A 19345-nucleotide genomic window follows, 5' to 3' on the forward strand; every position below is an offset into this window, starting at 1 on the left:
CAGTCTACCAGGGAAAGCAGCAGTGACTGGTCTGTATTACAGGAAGCTGCAAAGTGTGACAGTGGTTCCTGATCTGTAACAAATACATCAAGCACATTGAGAGTCAGGGAAGAACACACCTGGCTGTTGTATTTAGACCATATTTGCTTAGTTTATGTCCCCACTAGTGAGATTCACCTTCTATATTTGTCCTGATGACCAATGCTTGAGACCAAAATTACTTTATAAATTCAATTAAAGTCACCAACAAAAGAGGAGAGGGAACATTTCCAACAGGGACATCCAATTAGTAAGGAGGCGTCAGTGGGTGGGGCACAAACTAATTGGTGTAGGGAGCGCCACACAGTGGAGGTGAGGAGCAAGTACACCACTTGTAAATGGGAAAAGGGAGAATATAGGAGGGGGCCAGGTGCTGATGCAAAATGTGAATGCAGCCTTTCATCAAAATTTTGATTCCCTAAAAAGACTTTCAGGTCTTAGGGAACCTCTGCTGTGCATCCTATTACTATAGCTTACAGTACATTAAGGTGGTGGTCAGTGGGAAGAATTCGTCTTACATTGCAGTCAAGTGGGAAGCTAAAAAAGATAATTGGTGTCACTTACACTGTCCTGATTGGTGCAAATTGCTCAAGCTCGCTTTGCTCCTCCAATGACCTACTAATGACTTCCTCACTCATAACCTCATCACACGCACGGATACAAGACGTCTAGAGCTGCCCCAACTCTCTGGAATGGTCTTCCTCGTCCTATTCAGCTTGCTCCTACTTTCTGCTCATTTATTAGAGCACTCAAAACCCATTTTTTTCAAACTTGCCTACCCGTCTTCTTCTGTCTCTTAAAACCCTCACTACTCACCCCCCATTCCATATCCCCCTCCTATTGTGTGCTGCTTCCTCACCTCCTAGATTGTAAGCTCTTGTGGGCAGTGTCCTCTCCTCCTCCTGTATCACTGTCATTTGCAAACCCTATTTAATGTACAGCTCTGCATAATGTTATATAAATCCTGTTTATTATTAATAATAAGGAACCCCTAAGCAACCTCTGGAGGAGCCCGGGTTGAAAAACACCAATTGGGAACATTTGCATTGGAACAAGATGAAGCACAATGTCTAACAAAGACTGTTGATCCAGGGAACATCCAATTGTCTCATGAGAGGAGTTTTTTCCCATTCCCAAATTGCACCCGGGGTTATTTTTTGCCTTCCTCTGGATCAACTATGTCTTATAGGGTTTTATATCTGGGATGTTTATTTCCCTAGTGGTTGAACTTGATGGACTTACCGTATTTTTTGCCATATAAGACGCACTTTTTCTTCCCTAATCTTTCAGAATCTTTTTTTCTAGATTTTCCTCCTTTAAAATTGGGTGCGTCTTATATTCCGGAGCGTCTTATACAGCGAAAAATACGGTATATCTTTTGCTTCATCCTGACTTACTATGTATAATATAAATATATGAGAAATATATATCCCCTGCTTTTGTTTCATAAACAACTTTAATAACAGACAAACCATAATTTACGTCTTCCATTGTGAAGATTGATGACTTCAACAAACATCGGACTTAATTTAGTAATCACATATATAACAGGTTGCTTTGTATTGGGACAGTCCTTGTTTTTTTAAGCGCAGCACTAGGATTTCTCATTTTAAAGTGGTTTCGATATGCACACAAATCGCTGTGTAGTCACTGGGTCAGCCGGCCGCCGCACGGAATGCCACATGTGCGGGGCTGAGCACCATGACCTGCCAAGGGGCGATGGTAACAACTAATCTTCATTCGCTAATGGTTTATTCTTCATGGATGTTGAAGAGCTTGGCTACCTCGTTCAAGTCTGCGTGTTGCTCTCCATCCTTTATTATCTGTGAAAAACATAATAATGATAAGAGGTTAAAGAGAAGTCGTCACCTTGGCCATGCAGGAATATAGTGAGAGTCTCAACAAACAATAGGGACATCAACCCGTGACAGCTTTTAGGCCTAGCTAATCACTAACCCAGGTAATGTCACATGACTGTGGGAAAGAAATTATGGCTGATCCCAGGGCCACACCTGAAGGAGGAAGCAATGAGGGACCGCAAGTAAGGGGAGTATTCGGAGGTTAGGGAGCATAGCAGAGGCTCTGTGACATTGAACCGCATGGAGAAGCTAATATTTGCTTTAAAGCTGAAGCTCCAGGCAGATGTAAAAATCAGAGCTCTGTATTCATTAATAAAGTCTTACATGTATTCTGAGTAAATAATTTAATTTATTTTTGGCATCAGACTTCTTGTTCACCCCTGTAAGGCATATGTTAGCCTGGGAAAAGAGCAGGAATAGGAGCCAATCATGTGCGGTAAAGGAATGTTTTAAAAGCAAGTAATAGCAAAGTGAGCAGAGGGATGACCTCATCAGCCTGCTGATGCTTTTTCAATGACCAGTCAGCAGGTTAGGTGTGGCGAGAGGACATTGGTGTAAATGGGGTCACCCTGGCTAAAGTATGTGACAAGGCTGTGTGTTTTGTCAATCCAGGAATGCAATATTAGGAGGGAGAATACTTGCAAAAAAGGTCTGAAAAGCAGATATAATTCAACCATGAATTGGCCTGGGATGATGAATCCCCCTCCAGGGGTAATAAGGAGCTTCTGAATTGGCCCGCACCTCCCCCGGTAAATGTCTACCTGAGTAAATTCCTGATGCGTCATTCTATTTAGGGGGACTTGGCCGAGGCTAGGATGATGCCAGCAGTCTGCTGCAGGGAGGAAGAACATTTCCTCAGTCTCAGACACAAATTACACTCAGACTTGCTGTATTTTACAATGGCATTTACTGCCGCCCTGGATACCCCCTGTCAAACAACAACACTAGGGCAGTAACAGGGACTTTTTTAGGCATTTGCAAAAGCCAAGCCGAGTGGTTTCTTTTTTATTCATTGAAATTGAAACCTCTTGTGGAAATCACTTTCACAAGTATTTGCTAGCAGCTTCAACTCAAATCTTTCGAGGCTGTAAATGGGGGGGGGGGCACCCCTGGAAACTGCAGGGAGCATCCAAAAAATGTTCAGCAGCCTGCCGCCTGTCAAATAAAGGAGAAAGGACCCATTCAGTCCACAGGCTTGGACCAAGAGTGTAAAACGTGGAAGCCCCGGGCAAAAGGCAAGAGTATTATTACACCTGACCATCGCACATACACAATGTCCGACTCCAAAATTGACATACAAGGTCATTGTCCCTGCCTCTATTTCCACCTACCTTGGGATGTTCGAACCCACCATAGACCATAGCTGTAAAAAGCCTTCATCTATCAATATCTTCAAATGTCACGTGTCATGTGACCGCCACCGTCATACTTGCCTTTCGTGCAATTGGCATGCGATTGAAGACATTCCACAGAACAATTCCAACCACCACATTGTCTCTTAGGTAAAACACGACTCCCTTGCCGTATGACTCTCCCTGCTGTGCGGGGGCGGGGACAGATGGTGCAGATTCGGGAGCTTGACTTTGGGATTCTGTTATTTCATTACCATCATGTTCAGATCGGATTCCAGTTCCTATAGTTAACACGACACAAAAGAAAATATATGAAGCTAAATAACATTTAAAAAAACGGATGGAGAATTTTATAATTGTGATTTGCTGAGGATTAGATATTTATTGGCCGAGATTTATTAATGCAGACTCTTCTGGAGGTAGATAAGCATAAGAACAGGGAATGGTTTGGATTAGAATATTTTAGCAATCTTGGGAAGAGGCCTTGGTTTTATCTCTTTTTGCATTGTTCAGATGCTGGACACAATGCAGGAGGCCTCAGCTGAATCAGAAGAATGGAGAGGAGAAGGGAATGGTTTGATGGGATCCAAGTTTGATGGGATCTGGAGAAGTTATATGATTAGTGTACTATAACTGTATTTATTGTGTTTAAGGCTTTTATCTCCAAATTCCCTTACCGGTCTCCTCAGATGCTCTCTTTGGAGTGTCTTTCTCAGTTGCCTTGGCAAACACCCCAACTGTTGGCAGCGCACTGTCAACAATTCCAATAGCTTCATATCCAACCTCAGGACCAAGGTCACTCCTAAAAAAAAGGGGGATTAAAGAAGAGGGTCTTAGGCATGACAGTGTTTTTGCATTTCATGGACAGAAGAAAGAGAGAGAGGAAAGAGAAGGACAAAGAGAGGGAGAGAGAAGGAGAGAGAGAGAAGGAGAGGGAGAGAGAGAGAGAAGGAGAGGGAGAGAGAGAGAGAGAGGAGAGAGAGAAGTAGAGGAGAGAGAGAAAGAGAAGGAGAGAGAGAGAGAAAGAGAAGGGGAGAGAGAGAGAGAGAGAGAGAAATAGAGGAGAGGAGAGAGAGAATAGGAGAGAGAGAATGGGAGAGAGAGAGAGAGGAGAGAGAGAGAGAGGGAGAGAGAGAAGGAGAGGAGAGGAAGAGAGAGAGAATGGGAGAGAGAGAGAGAGAGAGAAGGAAAAATAGAGGAGAGAGAGAGAGAGAGAAAAAAGAAGAGAGAAAAGGAAAAAAAGAGAGAAAAAAGAAGAGAGAGAAGGAAAAAAAAGAGAGAGAAAAGAAGAGAAACTAAAGCGTGAATGTTTTTTGTCTTTGTTTTTACCAGAACATGGACTGATGCCAGTATGGTTTTGCTGCTCCAGTCATATTCTCCCCCGCTAGCCTTCCGCTCACGACTGCATGGTCATGGTGTTCAACACGTCTCCTTCCAAGCTTAATGTCATAGAAGCATGCTGCATCCCCTGCCTAATCAAAAAACAATTTTCAAGGTTACTAGGTGACACATGACACAGCAGAGCACAGCAAAGTAAATTGCACAAAATGCCAACTCACCACCCACACATTGTTTCGAGCCTGCAGTTCTGCATTAACCCTATAACCTCCAAAGTCTCCATCTAATTCCAGACCTGCAGATTTTGCCAACTCTGTATTTGGTTCCAATCCAACAGCTGCAACAATGTGATCAGTCTGCACCTATATTACACAGGGGTGATACAGTCAGTATGCTGGAGGGTACACCAGGTGCTTTTAAAAAATATGCAATTATGACAAGAACATTATAATGTATTTTGATTTCATCGCAAGCCCCATTTAAACAAAGACAGTTGCAATTTAAAGGGTAACTTTCGTCAACCTTGCAATACATTATTATGAAATTTCATATGAACAATTCTTTTTTAAGCACTATTCAGCACCTAGCTCAGTAAGGATGCTCCCTGCAAACACTGTAATTGGTTTAATATGTTCTAGAAATATTACAATATACAAAAACAAAATATATAAAAAAAAAAACTCTCCAAAAAAATTGCTTGAGCTTCTATCGGAGTCGGAGATGATGTCATTAGATTGCTGCAGGCAGGAGGAAGCATTTACTCAGTTTCCTGTTCTTTCTAACATGTTAAAAGATAAAACTCTGCAACAGGGGCTGACCTATGTTAAGACATTTGTGTTGTGAACAAAATCTGGATTTCCGTGACTGTGTTATCTGTCAGTCCAGGCTGCATCTGCCAGCTCCTATGCCACTGGTAGATCATAGACTTAATAATAGCATGCAATGCCAAGCTGCAATATCTAAAGCTAGAAAAGTACTTTCTTGTAATAAAAGAGGAATAGACTGCAGAGATGGAGACATAATCCTGCCCCTGTACAAAGCATTGGTCAGACCACATCTGGAACATGCAGTCCAGTTTTGGGCACCAGTTCACAAAAAGGACATTATGGAATTGGAGAGAGTGTGAGAAGGTAAACTAAACCAATAAAAGGAATGGAGGGGTTCAGCTAAGGTCATTACAAAGAACAAGGGGGAGTACAAGAATTTTAAAGCTCTGGATAAGGAAGGGATTCTTCACTGTAAGGTCTGTGAAAATGTGGAACTGGCTCCCTTAGGAAGTAGTTTCAGCAACTACTATAGATTTATTTAAGAAAAAGCTGGATGATTTCTAGAAGCACAGAACATAAATGAGGAATAAAGCTTTAAAGTAAAGATAACAGTGACTGTTCATCCAGGGAACATACTATTGACTCATGGAATCAGAAAGAAATTTTTTCCCCTATTGGAGAAAATTGTACTAGGGTTTAATTTGCCTTCCTCTGGATCAGATATGTCCATAGAGTTTGATATCTGGGATATGTTTATTTCACTAGTGGTTGAACTTGATGGATTTATGTCTTTTTTCAACCTGACTGACTGTAACTAATGTGTCCTAAAGACTAGATGGAGTCAAGTATTTGTTAATGTTGTACCTACCTGTCGACCATCTTTGAGTTGGATATGAAGCTTGCCATTTTGATAGCGGACAGACTTAACCACAGCGTCGGTTAAAACATTTACCCCTTCTGTTAAATGAAAGAAATAGAAATGTATAAGATTATTTCAATCAAAAATTCTCTAAAAGACCACAATGCCAATCCAGACTCCTCCCATTTAAGGTAAATTATATAACTACAAAATAATTAGGGAATTTCTGTACTTGCTGCCATGATCTTCCCTCTACTTACCACTCTTCACTTTATCAGTAGTCCAATGACTTAGATACTCTGGCAGAATTTTGCCCATATTTCCGCTTTCAGGGAACATCTGGATCACTTCCAGACCCGACTTCTGTCCTATGGGAGATTTTATTCAATATAAATAAAAGCTCAGTCAGTTATTTTACACTCCATGACACCTGGCCACTAACACCTCACAATCAACATCTTCTCACCTCTATGTCCCAAAGCACAGGCCAACTCACTGCCCAGAAAGCCTCCACCAATAATTGTGATGGAACCAATGTTAGAAGAAAGCTTTTCTAGAGCACGGAAGTCAGACACCTACAAAAGAAAAAATAAACATTTTTAGCAAAAACACAGCAGATTACATGAAAATTTAAATTTTTCTTTTTAAAATACACAAAATACCTTTCTAAATAGTGTTGTCCTCTTTTTCACCTCCTCGCTAGCTCGTTCTATGGCGGGGAGATTGCGAGGTGTGCCACCTTAGAAAAGAAGATGTAAAGGGATTTAAAAACATTTGTGAAATTGCATTCATCATAGTAAATGAAATCCCATAATTCCTCCTACAATACTGTGTGAACTGAGGAGTGATTGTCAGTGTGGAAATCTAAGGTGCTCAGGCACCGCAGAAGAATGAATGAGCAGCAGTGTAGAGTTGCTTCTGGGAAAGGGGAAATGGGGAGCAGGACGAGCTAGGCAGCTGAGTCAGTAATGGAAAGGGGTAATCGAGACGCAGGGAAAGCTGAGCAGTTGACGCCACTGATCCACTGCAGAGAGGTGGTTTAGGATGAGCTGAGCTGCTGAGTCACTGTAAAAAGGAGAGAGCTCTGCAGCTGCTGAGAATTGGTTTAGGGTGAGCTGAGATGCTGCAAAGTCATTTTTGGTTGGAAAAGGGTGAGCTGAGCTGCTGAATCACTGCAGGAAACAGAATGAAATGTTACTACTGGGAATTTACTGCTGAGAAGGAGGAAATGGGGAGCAGGGTAAGCTAAGCAGACAAGTGTTGGGAAGGGGTTATCGGGAAACAGGGCAACCCGAGCAGTCGAGTCACTGAAGTGGGAAAGTTGTGCTGAGCCACTGATTCACTGAGAAGAAGAAGTTAAAATGAGCTGAAAAAAGTGATGAGCTGAGCTGCTGTTAGTCAGGGGCAAATGGGAAGCACAGTGAGCTGAGAAGCTCTACTTCTCACTGGGGAGAGAAAGGTAGGTATGGCCACTGCTTCACCACTGAGAGGTGGTTTAGAATGAGCTGATTGGGAAAGGGTGAGCTGAGCCACTGCAGAAAAAAGGGGTGAGCTGAGCTGCTGCTAGGAAGGGGAAATATTAAGCACAGTGAGCGGAGCAGCTGTGTTGCTGCAGTGAGAAAGGTGTGCATAGCCACTGCTTCACAGCTGGGAGATGGTTTAGGCTGAGCTAAAATGCTGCAAAGTCATTGCTGGTTGGGAAAAGGTGAGCTGAGCTGCTGAGTCACTGCAGGGAGGAAGATGTTTGGGCAGAAAGGCTGCTAAGCTTCAGAAATTCTGGAACAGTGTTGTGAATGTTCAGTCATACCTGTAGCAATCAAGCACTTGTCATAAGAGATAAGGGTTCCATCATCCAGCCTTACTTTGTTCTCCCGAACATCCAAATGTACTACCTAATAAAAGAAGCATCAGACACTAATATCAGTCAGTGATCTGCTTCTATGAATGTCCCTCACAACACAACAGCTTCATATCCAACTTCAACTTTATTATATACAATGAATGATAAATAAATGCAGTCAGCAGAAATACAAAACTGGCTTTTTTTTTAAGTTTTAAGTTTTTTAAGCTACACAAAGCCACCCTTTAAAGTAGACCTAGACTGGAAATCTCAAGGTTTGCTATGTTGTAATGTAAATTGTGCCCAGGCAATACCTTGAAAACCTTGATTTGCTCCTGAAATAGAGCAGTGTACTTCCTGTTTCCAATCCTTTACTAATATGTATACCCACCGTATTTCTGCAGTATGAAAATAATTTAAGGCACCAATACCTCTGATTGCTAGTCTCAGGAGATTGGTGATATCACATCTGTGCTCCTGCCTGTCATCCTTCCAGGAGATAAAGTTGTACCTGATGGCCTGCAGTGCAAGAATCCCCCTGCTTCTGTACTTATCATAAAGTAAATCTGTGCTACCCTCCACCTCCTAGATCTGTAGTCATTGGGTAGCAGTTCTGACATGAGGAAGAAAAGCCCTGCCCATATTATATAAGTATAGTAAAAGTTGTACCTTTCTACCAGTCAGGACGGAAACTCCTCCATTTTCTGCAGTGATTAGCTCTTCAGGAGACACATAAAAGGACGGTGGCTGAAAAAAGATGCTGTGCAAAAAAGTAGAATAATTGAGCTGCTCTAAATCATCTAAATTATGAAAACAGAATAAAAAGCTAATATTGGTTTAAGTTCCTTCTACCTCCTCTCTTTGCCATTCCATTGTTTGAACCGTAGAGTCTCGGTAACATTAGCATCATCAGAGAACCAAAGCTCCTTGGAGAGTGGGGGTCTCATGTATGGCTGCTCTGCTTCGTCTGACACAATTAGGACCTGAGAGAATCATATAAACGTTTTTTAGGAACAAGAGCTGCAAAGATCAAAAGGCAAAACTACATAATGCTGTGTAACAGAAGGCAGTAAGTAAAGTATCAGGGTATACTACACATGTGAGCACCTCAGTGTATGATCTGGACATAACTCTGTGCTGGGAATGAATGAACCCACGTGCACATCTAAAGGAATTGCAATATTCTGGCTTGGCCTATCAAGACAATCAGCTGAAGATCTTGAACCCAGAAAAAGAATCAGGTGTGGATGTTGTCACTCTTTTAAAGAGGACCTTTCATAATAGCGGCACCTGCCCCCCTTCCCCAACACAACTGGTAAACAAACTGGTTGCATGCTGCTTCCCCCCGTCCTGCAAAATACTTTCTACTTACATCAGTCCTGTTAGTCCTATCATTCTAGGTAATTGCACAGAATTATGCAAAGCACTACAGCTCATTGCAAGATCTAATTTTTGCATATCAAGCTCACAGCTTCTAGAGGGCCCAATGACATCTCCCGTACTACTGAGAAGAATTGACGGTCAAGATGAGAACATTTATTTTGCCTTTTGTGTGCTAGGATTTCTCCTGCTGACCCTTTCATCATACAGGACACAGCAGTGATCTTTGGGATGGTCAGGAGGATCCAAGAACTTAGCCTTTTCTATGGGAGACATAATAAATCTCCACTCACTAGCACAGCTCTGGGCGCTGCTGCTATCCAATGCCTCCAGGTGTATCAGATAGTATGACCAGGAGTGAAGTCTTAATATATCTCCTCCAGAAAATAGCTACTTCTAAGGGCAATGTTATTCTGTGGATTGGTGACAGGGACACTTAAAAAATAAAAACGTACAGTATTTGTGAGCAAAAAACACAGCCGTCATGAATGACACCTTACACATAATGCTGAGTTCCTGTCTGTTATTTTGCTCCATTTCTTTCAATACTTCCAAACTTTCTGGTGTGGGATCAATATGAAGCCAGTAAAAGGAAAAGTCACATGTCCCTATCCACACATTTGTTTTGGGTTAACAATGCACTAGAGGGAGAGAGGGAAAGAGAGGGGAGGGGAGAAAGAGAGAGAGAGAGGGAGAGAGAGAGGGGAGTGGAGTGGAGAAAGAGAGAGAGGGAGGGAGCGAGCTGCACATATCATGGTTGCCTACTGCAGTTCAGTCACCTTTGCACCCGGATCCCGAGCACGGATAGATCGAGCTGCGGCAAATGACGCTGTACCTCCTCCTATCAGAATGAAGGGCACATGGGACGGCAAAACCAGTGGTGGAACTTCCACTGCAATGGTTTCTAAAAGAGAATGAAAAACAGTTAATGTAACATGGAGACAGCTAAATAAAAATAAAGTGAAAAATGTAGAACACTCCAGTGTCCTACCTTGTTCATCTACATCAGCTTTGGTGGGGTCAGCTACAGACATAAAATTAAGAATTATTAATGATTACAGATTACATTATATTTTATAGATCATGCTGATTCTTCAATTGTGACTTACCTGTACTACTTACTGTACCTTGCTCTATAATAAAAAGACATAATAAGCAAATCAGTAAAACAATCAACTTAATCAGCCACCGTTTTTATTAGGGTATTGTAAGTTAGGTTAATGAATATGAAATTGACTTGAGGACATCCAGTGCTATGTAGCCCCTCCCTTCCAAAGCTGACTGTCCCTTGGCCTTCCAATTTCAATCCTTGGATTTCAGTTCTTCCAATCATAGAGGCTCAGCATCACATGTGGCTGATAGTTAGTGCTGTCTGCATGCAAATGAAGCCAGGCTAGGAATAGCCATACTTCCAGACTGACATTCAACCATTAAGGCTTTGTCATTTGCATAACTCCTCCCAAAAGCCAACCTGCTGCTTGCATTGGAGCAGAGGGCTCTTCGGGGGCATACTAAAGGCAGGGTGCTGTACTCTACTGACTCCTCCCACCAGCTTTGATCAGCCTGCATAGCATAGAGAAGCACAGACTGCCTAGTATACGATTTCATTTAAACACAATAACTGTAAATCAAACAGCCTGCTTATCATATTTACCAGTTGAGCTGTGCAGTACAATCTCCATTTATTATCAGAGAAAAGCTGTCCACCACTGGGGCACCACAGCAATGACAACCCGCCACTAAAATTTAATGAGGAATGTACTATGGGCATGCATGGCACGGACAGAGGACAAACAGTGCATGCAGATCTGTGCGGGTTGCATGGTGAGGATCCATGGGATGAAGGGACAGGCAAAGGGGGAGGGGGCTACATTGTCCTCAAAATATAAAACTTACCGCTAATCTCCTTTATGGACTTAATGGTGGAGACCCTCTCATAGAATCGTGATCTGTCCCTGTGCAGCGTTCGGTACACCTGAAAGCAAAAATAACATACAAATAATAAGAGTTTAGCTATGTAGAGAGGCAAAAAACTCAAAGAACAATGGACAGCGTTTATTCATCATAGACTGACATCAAAATATAAAAAAAAAATACCTGGGAACTTCTTAACTAGGGAAAGCACCTGAAGGGATGGGCAGAGCCATTCTCTCTCTAGTGCTGTCCTGCAAGCTGATTGGTGGAGAGTGTTATTATAAAAAGCACTCTGTGAAGGATAAGGGAACGCTGACCTGTCTCACCACCTGTGCCCATCCTAACGCTATTCCAGATTCATGATGGCCCAAGACAACCCTTTCTGGTCACCTGCTAAGGGATGTGGATCCACTGACTGGCTGCTATGTTAATAAAGTTTTGCAGAGGAACAGCAGTGTTGCAGCGAAATCACAGCATTCAGTGGGGACACAGGAACAAGACACTACCAGAAGATTCCTTAGGAAGGTCACCAGCACAAATGTTATCAAGCCCAATACAAGAGTGCATTCTCCTCTTCCATGGGGGGCCACAGTCAGCATCATCTCCCTGGCCTCCCAGAAGCATAGAAAGCCTGGGAGGAAAAGAGTGTGAAATCTAGTGTGACTCTTCCTGTAAAGAAGACCAGTCACTGCTGTTCTCTCTTTGTGCAGGGTGATTGATCTGGTCTCCACCCCCTCCTGTAATAGGGACCAATCACTGCTGTTTTCTACTTGCGTAGAGTGACTGGTCTGGACTCCACACCCTCTTGTAATAGAGACCAGTCACTGTTGCTCTCTCTACTTGTACAGGGTAACTGGTCTGGTCTCCGCCTTCTCCTGTAATAAAGAGCAGTCACTGCTGCTCACTCTTTGTGTGCAGGATGAGTGATCTGGTCTCCACCCCTTCTTGTAAAAGGGATCAACCAATGTTCTCTACTTTGTGCAGGGGGACTAGTCTGGTCCACGCCTCCTCCTGTAAAAAAGGCCAATCACTTTTGCTCCCTTTACTTGTGCAGGGTGACCTGTCTGGTCTCCATCCCTCCCCCTAATAAAAAATGGCCACTGATGCTCACTCCTTTACAGGGTGTCTGGTGTGGTCTTCGCATCCTCTTGTAATAAGGACCGGTAGCTGCTAATCTCTCATTGTGCCAAGAGCAACTGGTCTTGTCTCCACCCCCTCCCTTTAATAAAGACCAGGCACTGTTTCTCTCTCCTTGTGCAGGGTGACTGGTCTGGTCTCCGCCCCCTCCCTGTAATAAAGACCAGTCACTGTTTCCCCCCCCCCCAGTGTCTTCCCTAACCAGACACCCATGCTGACCGCCCCACTGTTTTCCACAACCAGACCCCCCTGCTGACTCCTTGCTGTTTTCCCTAACCAGACCAACTGGAGCCCCCCGCTGACCACTCGCTGTCTTCCCCAACCAGACCCCTCTGCTGACCCCCCCCCCAGTGCCTTCCCCAACCAGACCTCCTCTTCTGTCTACATGTCCTCCATTGACAGCTGCATAGATTGCTCTGGACCAGTGACCACATTGGGCCCTGTTGCTTGTAGTCTCCATGTGACAAGGTGACAACACAGAACAGAACAGAAAGAGACAGACAGAGCGTTGTCACCTTACAAAGCCAGGACAAAGACCTTAGCAGATTTTTAGTAAATGTGTCATGATTAACTTTAATGGTCCTGTCGTATACTTGCATGCATTTATCACATCCATTTTCTTTCATTGAGGTTTGTTTGTAGAGCTTCTATAGACCAGACCTTTATATTAGCTTTGGATATAATATAAAAAGGGTTACACCCCCTCCTGTTCCTCCTTCCAGGGTCCCCAAACTGAGGCAAAACCCAAAATGTAGTAAGCAAAACAAGAATAAAGGGGTCATCTGTTCCTGTGACAGTTAAAGGGGTGATAATTACCCCTTATTTCCTTTTGCACCTCCAGGACAGGAAGTGAAAGGTAATATTCCACATGGGTCAAAAAAAAGCCCCAAACCATCTTGGAGACCCCTTTACCCCTTACCTGCCGACTATTACCCTTTTTATTGCACCTTTGCAGTGTAAAGGAACCTTGAAAGGTCACATGACCTCCCTGCCTGAAGGGTAAACCCCGAGCACAACAGCCCAGCCAATAGGGGCGCAGCTTTAAGGAATCAGAATAGAGATAATGGAGGAATAAGGTCAGCCAGGACACTCACTGCTGGGGGCCCTCAGCTTGCATTGGCTCTGAATTCCGCCACGGGCCGTCCGCAGCCCCAGGGCCACTCTGCAAAGCGCCATCTCCCCGCCACACGCAACGCCGGTGTCCTTCCTCTATACACCTTCCTGTGGGAGGAACACCGGCCGCCATCTTTACTGAGGGCAACTGCCCGGAACTATTTACTAGGATATAGATGTCAAAGTCTGAAAGCAGTGACGGCTGTGCGATGTATTAAAAATATAGGGACTACTGTGTGAATGAGAATGTATTTTGAGCTGGGTTTATCGGGGTGATGTTTGTGTTGATGCACGTGGGTCAGTCGTGAGGGTCAGCCGGAGGAGAGGAGTTCGGTGACAGCGAGATGCGGTGGTTGTATGGGCGTCAGGTCGGGCGGTGGTGTTCTATGTGCTTTAGCAGGAAGATCAGCAATAGAGGGGCGACACAGGATCGGCCGCAGCTATTTACCACCCCGATCTTTTATGTGAACGCCGCCCCGCACCTGGGGCACGTTTATTCGGCTGTGCTGGCGGATACCCTGCACCGGTACAGCGGCCTGTGCGGGAGGGAGAGCAGACTGAGCACCGGTGAGAGCCTTGTACACAGACCGCTGCCGACTACCAATCAGATCCAATCAGTGTCCTGCTCACCCCCCCCCCCCCCCAAAGCAGACCATGCAGACCCCCAATATCTTCCCCAACCAGACCCCCCCTCCCCAATTATCTTCCCTTATTAGAACCCTCCCTTGCTTTCTCTCCCAACCATACCTCCCCCAAAGCAGACCTCCATGCAGACCCCCAATATCTTCCCCAGCCATACCTCCCCTAAAGCTGACCTCCATCCAGACCCCCAATATCTTCCCCAACCAGACCCCCCCACCATTATCTTCCCTTAATGGAACCCTCCCTTGCTTTCTTCCCCAACCATACCTTCCCTAAAGCAGACCTCACTGCTGACCCCCAATGTGTTCCCCAACCAGAACCCCCGTCCCCCGCTGTATTCCCCGAAAAGAAACCCCATTATATTCCCCTAATAAAACCCTCCCTTGCTTTAAAAACAGACTTCCCCAGCTGTTCCCCAACAAAATTCACCCCCCCTTCCCTGCTTTCCTCCCCAACCAAACCCCCACTGCCCACCCTCCCAATTAGACCCCAACTATTCCCCTAGCTGCCCACCTAACCAGACCTTCTGACTTTTTCTGCGGCCCCCCATTCTATAATTTTTTAATGTTTGTTGTTCCTTTCCCTCAGGTACGGATGAACATGGCATCAAGGTACAGCAAGCTGCAGCTGCATTGGGTGCGACCCCATCGGACCTCTGTTCCAGGGTTTCCCAGCAATTCCGCACAATGTTTGATACGATGGGAATTTCCTACACCGATTTTGTTCGTACGACCGAACCCCGTCACTCCCAGGCGGTGTGCCATTTCTGGAAGACGCTGGTGGAACGAGGATACATTTATAAGGGGACCTACCAGGGTTGGTACTGCACATCCGATGAAGCTTTCCTAAGTGAGGAGCAGACGATGGAGAGCGTCGACTCCAATGGCAACAAAATTCGTGTGTCTGTGGAGAGCGGACATCAGGTATGGAAAGGACTTTACAATAGGATTAAAATTTGTGGTCACCTGACCATCACTCCTATCATATGATCAGAAGGGTGTGAACATTAATAATACACAGTATTTATATAGCGCCGACATATTACACAGCGCTGTACAAAGTCTATAGTCATGTGACTAGTTGTCCTTCAAAGGAGCTCACAATCTAACATCTCTACCATGGTCATATGTCATTACCACAGTCTGAGGTCAATTTTGGGGGAAGCCAATTAACCTAACTGCATGTTTTTGGAATGTGGGTGGAAACCAGAGTACCCAGAGGAAACCCACACAGACACGGAGAGAACCTGCAAACTCCATGCAGATAGTGTCCTGGCTGAGATTCCAACCACTGAGCCACCATGCTACCCACATACCTCCTAAATAAGAAGAAAATCAAAGAGCTTCCAACTTACTGTCCAAATCATGAGTAGACATATCGTGCTGCAGCTGCACAAGGGCCCCGGACAGCCCCCAGCCAGCAAGGGCCCCTGTAGCAACTGCATTGGTCAAGCCAGCCCTGCTGTAGACAATATGGGCACATGCTGCGAGCTGGCAACTGAGAAAACATGCCAGCATGTCCTCCGAGCCTTGCAGGTATCTCTTGATATCAGAGAGGAAGCAAGAGAAAAAAGGGGGAGATGAGGAAGGGTAGAAAAAGAGAGAGAAGAATGGCAAAAAGGAGAAGAGTCAGTTAGAGATTGGGGCGGGGGTTTTGTCCAGGGGGGCACTTGTCACTTTTGCACAGGGGCCCGCTGTCTTCTGTCTGCCCATGGTTCAAGGAGACAACACTGCCCTGCAAAAATCTTAGTGTTGTCAGCTTTTTTTCTGATCTTTTTTGCATTACAAAACAGCTCCACCCCCCTGCCATGGGGGAAAGAGAAAAGAGGTGTCCTGTAGTCCTGATGGGTTTAAATAGACTTAAGCTTGACAACAGTACTAAACAATATCGGTGCAGCCAGGGAACTGTGTTGTCAGGAATTTTCTTGCAGGATCAATGCATAATTTTATCATTTGCACAAAGTGATGACCCATCTATTGAAATGTACTTTATTTTTATTTTTTTCTAGGTGCACTGGATGAGTGAAGAGAATTACATGTTCCGCCTGTCTTCTCTACGCCCCAAACTCCTCAAGTGGCTTGAGACTGACCCCATTTACCCGGCCCCATTTCTCCGAATAGTGCAAAAGTGGCTGGAGGAGGAACAGCCAGACCTCTCAGTGTCCCGTCAGAGCAATCGTGTATCTTGGGGTATCCCTGTGCCCACAGACCCGACCCATACTATTTACGTGTGGCTAGATGCCCTCATCAATTACCTAACAGTGGCCAAATACCCAGATCCGAATTATTCCCCATGGGGCCCGTCGACCCATTTGCTGGGGAAGGACATTCTGCGCTTTCACGCCATGTACTGGCCGGCGTTTTTGCTAGCTGCCGGCCTGCCCCCTCCTGCTAAACTTTTTGTCCATTCTCATTGGAAATGTCAAGGTGTGAAGATGTCAAAGAGCCTCCAGAATGTTATCGACCCCTCTGAATGCATTCAGCTATACGGCAGAGATGGATTTCGATATTTCTTGCTGCGTAATGGCTCCCCTGAAAGGGATTGTGATTTTAATCACGAATCGGCACGAAATGTGTTAAACTCTTCTCTTGCCGATGCTCTGGGTGGACTTTTGAACCGCACTACAGCAAGTAATATTAATCCTGGGCAGTGTTGGCCACGTTACCAGTGCACCAGTGTGCCGACGTCTGCCAGGGATCAGTTGGGGACTCTACTCGGAGCATTACAAGAACTTCCACAGCAAGTAGACCAGTACATGAACACCTTCCAAGTGCACAAAGCTTTGGAGGCGATCGATGGTGCCGTGCGCACTTCTAACGCTTTCTTTCAAAGTCAAGCTCCGTGGAAATTGTCTAAGGGGACAGAAGATGAAAAGGTTTGGGGACAATGTGTTGTATATCTTACCCTGGAATCCCTGAGGCTCTATGCCACCCTCCTGCAGCCTGCCGTTCCTGGCCTGGCACAGACAATCCTTAACAGGCTCGGAATCGCCAAGGACTACAGAACACTTCAAGGGAATCGCTTCTTTACAGCAACCCGCGGGGAGAACTGCCTCTTCCAGGGGCAGAAGTTAGGCACGGACTGTGGCCTGCTCTATCACAGACTGCTACCTAAAGAAGAACACGAGGTTAACAAAGATGGAACCCAACACGCAAACAGAAGCACGTAATGATGATGCTAAAATACTTTACGGTAGACCGTAAAAATATTGAATATTTCTGGGTAATATTTATACTTCAAAATAAAATATTTTACCTTAATTTAATTTGAAGTTTTATTGGGCGAGTACAACAGGAGATATAAATAATACAGGATGGTACAGTAATATGAACAAGTTAAACAAATATCACTACAGAGCCACCTAATTCCAACAACAACAGAATCTAGAACATGCTGTGTTGGCTGTCCGGGAGGGCAGGACACAAATCGTCTCAAATTTGAATTTAACTGTTATGTTTGTTTTAAAGATAAAGAGAGGGGTAGAATTGGGGACATGATGAGGGGGGGGCAAGAAGATATGGGTTCGGCATGATAGGGAATTGAAAATGAGTAAGGAGGAGAAGGGGTGTATCGTGCAGAATTGCTGTAGCCCACAGGATGGGTGTCACGGATTAGACGTAACATTGTCCAGTAGAACCATTTTTGGTAGCTTCCTTTGTGCCTCTCAGGGAAGAAGTAAGGTCATTCATTAATGCATTCAAACCATTGTTCCACTCAAGGGGGATTAACAAATGGTGCCAAGGCACCTTGATGCATCCTCTTGCTGCATTCACCAGGTGCATCTGGAGTGATTTACGTTAAACCTTTTATTTAAAATTATTGCAATGCAACCCAGCGCCACAGGGGATAGGCAGATCTGTATAATAGGCAGCAGACGGTGGGTGCAGGATGATTATTAATAGGATTTATATAGCGTCAACCTATTATGCAGCGCTGTACATTAAATAGGGGCTGCAAATGACAGGAGTACCCTGTCCTGAAGAGCTTACACTCTAAGAGGTGGGGGAAGTATCACACAATGAGGGGGGAATATGGAATTTTGGATAAGTAGTGGGGGTTTAGGAAAAGACGGGTAGGTATAGTTGAACCGTTGGCTATTAAGGGCTCTTTGAAATGAGCAGAAAGTAGAAGGAAGACCATTCCAGAGAGTCGGGCAGCTCTAGAAATGTCTTGGAGCCGTGCGTGTGATAAGGTTATGAGTGAGGAAGTCATTAGTAGGTAATTGGAGGATCAAATAAAGCTAGAGATTGTGCTTCTATCTGCATTTGAACTGCCAGCATTTAAGATTATATATAATGGTTATGCTTAAAAAAAAATGAAAGGTGAGCAATAGCTGAACTGGAAGCAAGACATGGCCCTCCCTATGGGAGATGAGCGCTGATGGTACCTACAACACATTAAGGTTCTGGGGAATACACCAACCCTCCAATCTCCATAGACCGCCTACAAAGTTTGGAAAGCAGTGTGAGGGCGATCCATTGCTTGTTCTCCCAACTCTCATTGAGTATGTACGTATTTCCATTGTTCTGAGGAAGCAGTCTTTCTGTGAAACACATCACCCATTGAAAATATGGCGAAGGGATCAATATACTATACTAATATGAAACATCCTAAAACAAATTCTTAATATTGCTATATGTGTGATTGTATGGCATTTTAATGTAAATTGGTGCTTTTTACTGTATTCGGAGTAATGAATAAAATGGTCCATGTTTTTTCAATTAGTACGGGAGAAGTTTTGGTCTTTGAATATGAAAATATTGTTCTTAAACTACTGTCTTTTTTAGGGCACATATTTTTGCTCTGGTTATGACCATTGTTTCATGCTTTCGAGCAAGAATGTTTACAAATATAAAACTCCTTGCTTTAAATATGAGGCCCTACGCAGTGCATGGATACAAAGATAGCCCTTGACACTTTTAGGAAGGAAGCCAGTGATTTTAAACATTTCTGAATGGTCACTTTAGTCTTTAACCAGCAATAAATTCTTAAAAGTACCTGAACCTCCCATATTACAGGAAAAAATGTTTGAGTTTGGATATAGGTTGTGAAGATTTCACCACAAAGTTAAATAGTAAGTCAGGCTCAACCACTAGGGAAATAAA

At 44.3% G+C, this 19345-nt stretch overlaps 2 protein-coding genes across 2 annotated transcripts; one reads left to right on the forward strand and one right to left on the reverse strand.

Moving 5' to 3' along the window:
• Positions 1-1476: 1476 nt before the first annotated feature.
• AIFM1 (apoptosis inducing factor mitochondria associated 1) lies at positions 1477-10332 on the reverse strand. The gene is made up of 13 exons (XM_072429622.1): positions 10214-10332; positions 8907-9037; positions 8724-8814; positions 8022-8106; positions 6877-6953; positions 6681-6789; positions 6475-6582; positions 6224-6312; positions 4810-4950; positions 4580-4722; positions 3928-4052; positions 3332-3531; positions 1477-1862 (listed from the first exon to the last, which is right to left on the reverse strand). The coding sequence occupies exons 2-13, from the start codon at positions 8999-9001 to the stop codon at positions 1791-1793; spliced, it is 1335 nt and encodes a 444-aa protein (XP_072285723.1). The 5' UTR covers positions 9002-9037; positions 10214-10332; the 3' UTR covers positions 1477-1790.
• Positions 10333-13757: 3425 nt separating this feature from the next.
• MARS2 (methionyl-tRNA synthetase 2, mitochondrial) lies at positions 13758-17500 on the forward strand. Its single transcript, XM_072429621.1, has 3 exons — positions 13758-14165; positions 14829-15163; positions 16249-17500. Exons 1-3 carry the CDS (start codon positions 13943-13945, stop codon positions 17407-17409), a joined length of 1719 nt encoding a protein of 572 aa, XP_072285722.1. The 5' UTR covers positions 13758-13942; the 3' UTR covers positions 17410-17500.
• Positions 17501-19345: the final 1845 nt, after the last annotated feature.

This window comes from Pyxicephalus adspersus, chromosome Z (genome assembly GCF_032062135.1).
Source record: "Pyxicephalus adspersus chromosome Z, UCB_Pads_2.0, whole genome shotgun sequence".
Taxonomy (NCBI): Eukaryota; Metazoa; Chordata; class Amphibia; order Anura; family Pyxicephalidae; genus Pyxicephalus; species Pyxicephalus adspersus.

Bases quoted from the DNA above. Each gene is read 5' to 3' on its own strand.
- AIFM1 (XM_072429622.1), bottom strand. From the start codon at position 9,001: ATGAGACCCCCACTCTCCAAGGAGCTTTGGTTCTCTGATGATGCTAAT. The intron at 6,313-6,474 runs GTAAGTAGAGGG...TTCATTTAACAG, and splicing joins TACTGATAAAGTGAAGAGTG to AAGGGGTAAATGTTTTAACC. The intron at 4,723-4,809 runs GTGAGTTGGCAT...TTTTTTGATTAG, and splicing joins CTCGAAACAATGTGTGGGTG to GCAGGGGATGCAGCATGCTT.
- MARS2 (XM_072429621.1), top strand. From the start codon at position 13,943: ATGCGGTGGTTGTATGGGCGTCAGGTCGGGCGGTGGTGTTCTATGTGC. The intron at 14,166-14,828 runs GTGAGAGCCTTG...CCTTTCCCTCAG, and splicing joins GGAGAGCAGACTGAGCACCG to GTACGGATGAACATGGCATC. The intron at 15,164-16,248 runs GTATGGAAAGGA...ATTTTTTTCTAG, and splicing joins CTGTGGAGAGCGGACATCAG to GTGCACTGGATGAGTGAAGA.